This window comes from Chenopodium quinoa, unplaced genomic scaffold (genome assembly GCF_001683475.1).
Source record: "Chenopodium quinoa cultivar QQ74 unplaced genomic scaffold, ASM168347v1, whole genome shotgun sequence".
In the NCBI taxonomy this organism is placed as follows: domain Eukaryota; kingdom Viridiplantae; phylum Streptophyta; class Magnoliopsida; order Caryophyllales; family Amaranthaceae; genus Chenopodium; species Chenopodium quinoa.
In genome coordinates, this window is record NW_018745082.1 from 960510 (window position 1) to 969059 (window position 8550).

General features: G+C 35.8%; 2 protein-coding genes across 2 annotated transcripts; both read right to left on the bottom strand.

The window, feature by feature from the left end:
• Nucleotides 1-205: 205 nt before the first annotated feature.
• LOC110709890 (F-box protein CPR30-like) lies at nt 206-1486 on the bottom strand. Its single transcript, XM_021888151.1, has one exon. The coding sequence runs from the start codon at nt 1484-1486 to the stop codon at nt 206-208; it is 1281 nt and encodes a 426-aa protein (XP_021743843.1).
• A 902-nt stretch (nt 1487-2388) lies between these two features.
• LOC110709911 (dual specificity phosphatase Cdc25-like) lies at nt 2389-7587 on the bottom strand. Its single transcript, XM_021888172.1, has 3 exons — nt 7393-7587; nt 7156-7294; nt 2389-2813 (listed from the first exon to the last, which is right to left on the bottom strand). Exons 1-3 carry the CDS (start codon nt 7473-7475, stop codon nt 2643-2645), a joined length of 393 nt encoding a protein of 130 aa, XP_021743864.1. The 5' UTR covers nt 7476-7587; the 3' UTR covers nt 2389-2642.
• Nucleotides 7588-8550: the final 963 nt, after the last annotated feature.

The window sequence follows — 8550 nt, forward strand, 5'->3', positions numbered from 1 at the left end:
ACATGTTCAATCCAACAACAGTCGCCCCATGATTACTCTCATCTTCAGACAAGACGATATGTTAATTCTGAACTTTGACAGCAAGATAATAGTACTTGTAGTAGAAATATCAAGAACACCAACCAACAAAGAGAACAAATGCATTAATAAAATTAGCTTTTTAATCAGTTAATTGTCTTAACCACTTCACCCATCATCTTCAGCATCATTGTGATCGAAGATTATTATCTTTGATAGCATCGTCTTCAATAACATCACCAATTATTGGTTCTCCCTCATTGAAAAGTGCTAAACTTTCCTCATAAGAAGCCAAATAGCATTCTCTAAGTGGCTCTGTAACCACTCCTAATTCCTCCATTTTATCACCAATTCTCTGAGCAGAAAGCATTGTAATATCTGGAACCTTGAAATTCTCGAAAGCACGAAGCCTATGCAAAAAATTGTCCATGGTGGCATCTTGGATTTCCCAAATCAACTCAGATTTCGTCGTCAACATTAAAATATCCTTGTTTTTTCTGATACTTATTGCCGGCATAATTGGACGCAAGGTCGGATGAGCATATGTAAACATCTTAGTCCATGAATCCGCAACACCATACTTTTTCATCACCCATATTTGACAACAACCTGAATTCACTTGAATTAAAGCAAGCATGTCCCAACAAACTCTATTGATCAATCCCCTAAAACTTGAATTAGACCCTTCCAAAGAAGCTGGTAACTTCACCTCACCAAAACTCTCATCCACCACATCAAAAGTCACAATGGCACTTAAACCACGGTTAAGCCGGTTATACCCCATCCAATGTATAGCGCCTTTGAAGAAACATTGCGTACATTGTTGCATTTGAAGTAAATGGTTAGGACTCGAGTTCTCGATGTATCTCCATGACCTAGCACTCACAGAGTAAACCTCTACAAGAACAGGTACTTCCTCAAACAAATCAATTCGATGAATGTAAACGACCCTAATGATCTTATAATCGTTGGCAAGCTCATTAAACCCGAACCCTAAACACACATTATTAAACCTGCCATGAGTCTTGTACATGACATTCGGATCAGGGACATGTATGTATTTCCTTATGGAAGGATTCCACAGATAAATGATATAACTTGTTGCACTAGAGTTGCAAGTCAAGCAAATAACACCATTACAACAACCCACAATTTTATAAAAATAAGAGCCATAACATTTCATAGGCAAATTCTTCCCCTTAAAATCCTTAACATTTAAGGAATTGTTATCTGGGTGTAACCAGAAATACTCATTGACCCTTTTGATGTTTTTTCCAAAGGAATCAGTGTGGTACTTAAGAAAAACAAATGAGTTTTGTTTAGATTTGTTGGTATAAGCAGCTATGAAATTGGGGCTAGTGATGAAAGATTGTAGGGTTCTGCAAGTGCAAATGCAAATTACAAGGGTTTTGACAGGCAATCTTAACAAAATGTTGATCAATAATTCATAAATCAAGCAATCAAACATGTTTTCTACTATCAAATTATCAAGAAATTTTATAATTAACAAGGAGAAGATTAGGGAATTGCCTGAATTTCCGGTGGAACTGCTACAGAGAAGGGGCTGAATGAAAGCTGTTAATTGGTGGCAGAGAAAGGGTTTAAGTGTGTTGTCTTTTCTTTTATATGTGTCGGGTTTAGTTGGGCTGGGTCATTTTCCGTATCAATAGTGCTAAATTATTGGTTGGATCAAATTGTAGATCTGTTCACTTTGGATTTGGTCGGGTCAGTTTTTAGCATCTCAACTTACGGGTTTTATCAATCCTTTCCTAGTAATTCTGGCTTCATTATTTTGCTACCAACATTAATATTTTCCAATGCATTGAAATAATTTATGCTAGTCCAAATTCAGTCCTTACATGTAGGCATGTAGCAATCTCAGACTATATTAAGTTAATATCTTAGGCAATCAAATCTATGTTTGCAGCTGATTACTTTAAAGAGACTTTATATGGAATTTTACTATGTTTGAATTATCTGACTGGCTTGAGAAAACTGACCATTTTGGAAGATTTTCTGTCTGGTTAGAAAAACGGCAGGCGTAAATTCCTCCGAGTAGTATAGCCTAGAGGAGACTTAAGCTTGATGATTCTTGAGAGTAGTAGCTAGTAACTGAAATAAATTAAGTTAGTTCACATAAAATTAAGTCATCAGAAATTTGTTGTTTACATAATTGCATGCTTCCTTCTGCACCTAAGAGGAAGTATTAGTGTTTACTAGTATTGGGCATTGGAGGCAAACCAGAAAATTCCAGAACAATAACAGTTAAATCGCTATCTCTACTACCAGTTTAGGCAAGGAATTAAATATACCTCAAACTATATTGCAAAAATAGCATTCAAATAGACAACAATAAAAGAACAATGAAGATATCAAATTTCCAAATTTTATTTGCTTTGAAATAAATCTCCACATTACATTTATCATTCTTTTTCAGGTCTATCTTGTGTGTTAACTGTTTAATGCTGCAAGCTGAAAGAAGTTTTACAATCAATAATTTACCGCATTCAAAATTATGTATAAAGTGATTGGTTTACATGTCACAAAATAGTAGCATATAAATGACCCATGAGCTGGATAGAGCAGGTTTAAGAACACATTGTCTTCAAGCTAAGATGTCCACACTACACAATTTCAGCCTTGCAGGGATTATCAGTGCAGCGGCAAACAGGTCTACCAGCAGCTTCCCATCCATTAAAACCACGCTCTAGAACCATTACATTTTTTATTCCAGCATCTAGAGTTGCTTCAGCTAGATATTCTGACAGCCTCCGTGCACATTTTGGACCACGAACCTAAAGACCATATAAGATCAATAGATCATTATTCATTAATCAGTCAATCTGACACTTACGCTTGGAGAATGAAGAATACCAGCAGACAATTTTAAGATTGTAAAATGAATAAATCATCTTTTGGTATCGTAGATACGGAAACAAAGTCACTATACACATCAAGCCACTCCCACCATATCTTTTTGATTAAACTTCCTTTAGTGGCACATTCAACATTGATGGTCTATATTATTATCCAAGTATTATGCCCTATTTGGTTAACTTCTTTCCATCACCCCCTTCACCATTATTTTCTATTACATTGCTCCATTGAGACATCCAAAATAGATAGGAGCAATACTCTAAATATATTAAATAAAACAAATTTCAGGCAAACTAAAGAACAGGCTCTCTTCAGCTTATTTCACAAATTTATTACTTATCCTTGTCAGAATCAGATAATGTTTTTTTTTTTTTGGCAGTGGTTAAAAATAAGAAAAACACAACTACCCTTTTCTTCTACATGTCCTTGCTAAGAATCAGATTATGTTAGAAAAGACTATACCACACCAGAACTATTAATTTCCAATTACTTATTACTAAATATCTTTAATTGCTTTTTATCATAATTAATGAAAATTAAATATTTGGAAAGTGCACGTTGAGACAAATCTTACAAAACCTAATATGACTGAAAATTACAATACACTAAATAAGAAACAAGGTCAATGCCAACTTACAAACACCGGTAATTATGTAAATACCAACTTATAAGTAGCATGTTCTGTTTTGTATAATAAAGGCAATTCAATGTTTTTCTTTTATTGTTTGAGAAGGGAGAAGCCAAGTTCTAAAATTAACTTAAATGTGCCATGATCTGAAAATCTGGTGCAACTCTTGCCAACATACCAAGCCTACAGACTCAAATAGACATTTCTGTACATAGTACGTGGTGTAGTACTGTACTACTGTAGTGTCACCAGGACAGGGGATGGTTCCAGGAGGAAACAAGAGTCATAGCCGATAGCCTGCCCAGATAATATGCCGCCACTCACAGGCCACAGCCCACCAATAACAGGATATGTCATATGTGTATATGAGAATCACATGTATATTCCTTGTTAATAGATCAGTATGGCCCCCATGCAAGGAGCATCAAATGATTGAACATCCAGGTGACTAAATCTGATAATCAACACCAAAGCATAATAGCTTTACATAGTTTACAATCAGAGTTAAGGGATCAGATTATACTGTCAAGAGGCTTCAAATATATTGTCTAATGTATAAACTTAACATGGGTATGTACACAGTATACATATTCTCTCTACTTAATATGCCCCATCTATGGAACACAGAAGCCAAGTACCTAGCCCTTTCTTTATACAAATACAAGTATGATTAACAACATTTTCCAAAGTATAAAGCCCTATACCAAATTACAAACTACTAAAAAACATTTTTGTGTCTCTTAAGATAGGAACAAAAATGAGGAAGAAGCTGAAGAACAACCCTCTCTAATTAAATTCCGTTTGCCAGATTCGCCATTTAGCTACACACAAGTACCCGATATTACTTATATATATTCTCTTTTACTTTCCATGGCTAATATGAATCAAAATAAGATAATAAAATTCTTCATGTTATTTTACTTCAGATCGAGTTAGCTGAAAGCCTGAAAGCATGAAGCATGAGGTCAAAATTGAATTTAACCAGCCAATTGAATTGTACATTGTCAAAAGTCAAAATGTGTCAACTAAAAAAGGAGGGAGTATATTTCTTTAAAACTGGAAAGTTTTTAATGTGTCAAAAAAATAAATTGAAAAAAGAATTTGGAAAGATTTCAAAGGAAAATGACAGCCACAAAACTTAATACAGAGTAGCAAAGAATATACGATGCCTTATTAATACCTAGTTTATACTCACCATTACCCTTCCATGTTAGATCCACCCATTGGCAATATCTTTCTTTCCTTCACTTCTAAAATCCCAATTGTTATTTTCTGAAAACCTCCTAACTTAATATAGAGTAACACAGAAAAGACGGCTCTACCTTATTATGTTATTAATACCTTGTGTTTATTCACTATTTTCCATCCATGTTACGTCCAACCATTCTCCTTCCTTCACTCACTTATCTTAAATCCCAATTGTCATTTTCTCCCTTTTATCTGAAACCCTCCTAGGTTATTTTATCCCTCCTTAGTGTTCCACCTAATTATCAGCAAACTACATGCTATGATTTCTATTAACTCAAGCTTAGGCTATACTGCTGGAAAGTTGAGAAACAACCAAACTGACTGCACTTGTCATGGAAATTCAAGTTTTGCTCACCTTTCCCTTCCCTTCCGTCTATTTCAATCCTATCCAAACAAGAGAAAAGTTGTGCTCCATCCCATCCTATCACCTCCCTTTCTCTTTCATCAACTCACCTCTCTTTCCCTCCTAAATCATTAACCAAACAGGTTGCGAGTCAAGGTCTGTAGGCCATTTCTTTAGAGGAAAGGACAAAAAGACTACTGAAGTAAGGAGATAATAAAGCTTAATTGTGACTATAGGAGTGGCTTGCAGATAATTTGCTGCTAAATTACATTTTATTAGAGCATTCTAGCATTCAGTCTTAGTCAAGGACTTCATTTAACCTGTTAGTACCTTTTTGTTTTCATGTGAATAAGGATCTCGCCTTTCTAGCATTTACTTCCTTTGTAGGTACAATGACATATCACTTCCTTTCTGATGTATAAGCATATCAGTGCTAATCAAGATTCTTTCAAGTTTTTCCCCAAAACTATTAGAGTGGAATGTCTAACATAGTGGACCCAAAACCCTCAGCAAAATACAAGTGCCAAGAGCAGGTAGGCAAAATTGCAGAAAAATTACACATTGTAAGATAGTAAACAAACCATATGCATGCTAGGTCAAGCTACGCTACATCTCTACCCCAAATTCAGATTGCAAATTAGCTGCTCCTAATGACCATGAATAGGCAATTTGGACTTGCAAAAACAAATTGATGGGACAAAGACCAAAGGTAGAGCCAAGTCCCAAGATCTATACATGGAAGTATGTGATCAACAATGGTAACCTTGGCTAAAATGTGCTCAAGTGGCTACCACTAGTATTGATTACTAGAAAAATTAGGGCTTGTGGAAGATTGAAAATGCTTAGAGGGGAGGATCACATCCCAATAGAAAGGTGGTTGAGAAATAATATTGCAAATGTTCTAAAAAATGGGAACAATGAGACCAAGCTAGCTCAGATTCTGTTAGCCCATATTTGGATATGGTGGCATAGAAATGAAGTTATCTTCCAGGGAGTGAGCCCGAGCCCAATATGGACCTGGTGAATGAGGCATGCTTGAAAATAGGGAGAGGAAACTGGGAAGATCTTGAATATGGGCAAAACACAGATCTGGAAATCAAAGAAGTCCAAGACAGAGGAGCTGACACTAGTTGGAGCATACGAGCAGGGGAAAGGGAGGATTTGCTAAGTGTGTCAGTGGATGGAGCTTGGAAGGAGTCAAAGGTTGGGCTTGATCAAGCAGGAATAAATTGAGTCTTACGAAGAGGGAGCGAGCTTGTGCAGGAAAGCATGGAAAGGATAAGAGGAAGCTCAGCATTACAGTGCGAGATGATAGCAATCAAGAGGGGAATAGAAGCAGGCAAGGCATAATCAGAACAGCTGGAAATCCTCACTGATAACAGGGTGTGCGTGACTGCACTGCAGAATCCAAGAACGGCACCAAAGGAGTTCAAGAATTTGGTTTCCGATATTCTTGACTTATGTAAAGTCCTTGTGTATCTTAAATGTAGCTATGTTCCTAGGAATAGGGTGACAAGGGCTCATAACCTGGCTACTAAGGCAAGGAAAGGGCCCTAACTCTATCCTACTTGTTCTCACAACTGCCAAAAAAAAAAAAAAAAAAAAAATAAAATAAAAAAATTGCCTCGAGCAATAGGTATCCAAGCATGAACTCCTCTTTCTCCCGTAAACCATGTACCACCATGAAACTTAGTAACCCTAGGCTAAGGGAAACTAATCCCTCTAGAGTACAGGATTTCATAACTAATAGCATTATAATTATGCATAATTCGATTTGTTTAACATAACCAATTATGATTGAATTAGACGAGGCAACTCCTACAGCTTACTAAATCATCAAACCGAGATGGCGATAGGGTTTTTCAATTAGTATCACAAACACTACCAATCAAAAAAATGCTACAGCATCAATAACCCATTTATAGTTGCATTCAAAAACAATAATCACCCAATAATAGTAATAAATAATGCTACAATAATTCAGCAAAAATTGTCGCAATTTATAACACAAAACAACCAAATAGACAGAAATTACAATTACCTGGCTAAGAGCACAGTGAAAGATGAGGGTATCTTTGCCTTGAACTTGTTGAACAAGATTAGGGATTTTATCCAAGAAAGTATCGCTAGCAAAATGAAGAGATCCAGCAATATGACCATCGTAAATTCGCTCATCATCCCTGCCATTAAATACACAAAATCAAGACTACTATCAAAGTTGTTCGACATTAGAAAGTGATTCGATAGCAATGGAGGAGAAGAGAGAAAATGGTGTTACCGAACGTCAACAATGGCGATATTGGGACGTTGTTTGATGGAGAAAAGCTGTGAGCCGGTGATGTAGGAGATTGAGCGCGCCATAGCTACTTTGTGTTGGTTGTCTCTCCAAAAAGTTCAGCTTCACAAATTCCACTCTGCCCCTTTTTTATGGGCAGTTCCTTTTGTTATACGCCTTTGTTCTTTTGGTTTACCTTTGAACCTTTCTACGGAGTATATAAAAAGTTATCAACAGGTAGCTTAAAATCGAGTCGGGTCAATAAAGTTTTGTTCGTAGTTGGCTAATGAGTCAAACGGAGTTCTTGAGTGTATATGATCATTAAATACTAGTGTTGTCAAATTTCAAACCGAAACCGTTTAACTGCCCGAAACAAACCGACCCAGATGAGAACCTGTAGACATCTAAAAATGTCTCCCCAAAACCAAACCCGATGATGAACAACCTTTCACCGCCATTATTGGTCGGGTTGAGTATTTAATCTTGGAGTGCTTATATTCATATTTCCATTTCACAAACCAACCCATTTCCTAGCCCATTTTCCCAAACCGTCATTTATTTTCCTCTTTTCATGCCTTTAAACCCGAAATAATTCATTTCGTGTCCTTTAAAATCATTCATTTTGTGTCCTTTTTATAAAAACGTTTAGTCAAATTTATTTTGGTCCATAATCTTGTTCCAATGATTAATAGTTGGATGGGGCTTTAAAAGAGCTTTCCAACGATATATTATAAGCCCAAATCCGAGTTATAACGAATAAGTTATGGCCAAAATATTAAATTGAGCTCAAACCGAACCTAAGCCTACCTTACCTACGACCCAATGATCATGTGGAGGGTCCAAATTATTTAATCCCATTCCTAAACCAATTAGGATTAATTAGAAACTTCTATAAGTTTCTAAAAGATCCTAATTATCCTTTTTGAAAAGATAAGATTAAATAGTTTGAAATTGAATAAAACTCCTTTTTTTTAAAGTCCTAATTTTATTCGAATTGAAAGACGTTCAAAGATAGACAGATATATTTTCGTGCCTCATAGTTTTTTATCCAAATTTTATATGGTTGGATAGCCCTTGAAATTACCTTTCCAATGATATATTATAATATCAATTCCGAGCTATAACGGAAAAGATATGAATAAAATATCAAACTCTATCCAA

Coding starts and splice junctions, on each gene's coding strand:
- LOC110709890 (XM_021888151.1), bottom strand. CDS start 1,486: ATGTTTGATTGCTTGATTTATGAATTATTGATCAACATTTTGTTAAGA.
- LOC110709911 (XM_021888172.1), bottom strand. CDS start 7,475: ATGGCGCGCTCAATCTCCTACATCACCGGCTCACAGCTTTTCTCCATC. Junction 7,295..7,392: donor ATCGCCATTGTTGACGTTCG/GTAACACCATTT, acceptor ATTTAATGGCAG/GGATGATGAGCGAATTTACG. Junction 2,814..7,155: donor TTCACTGTGCTCTTAGCCAG/GTAATTGTAATT, acceptor TATGGTCTTTAG/GTTCGTGGTCCAAAATGTGC.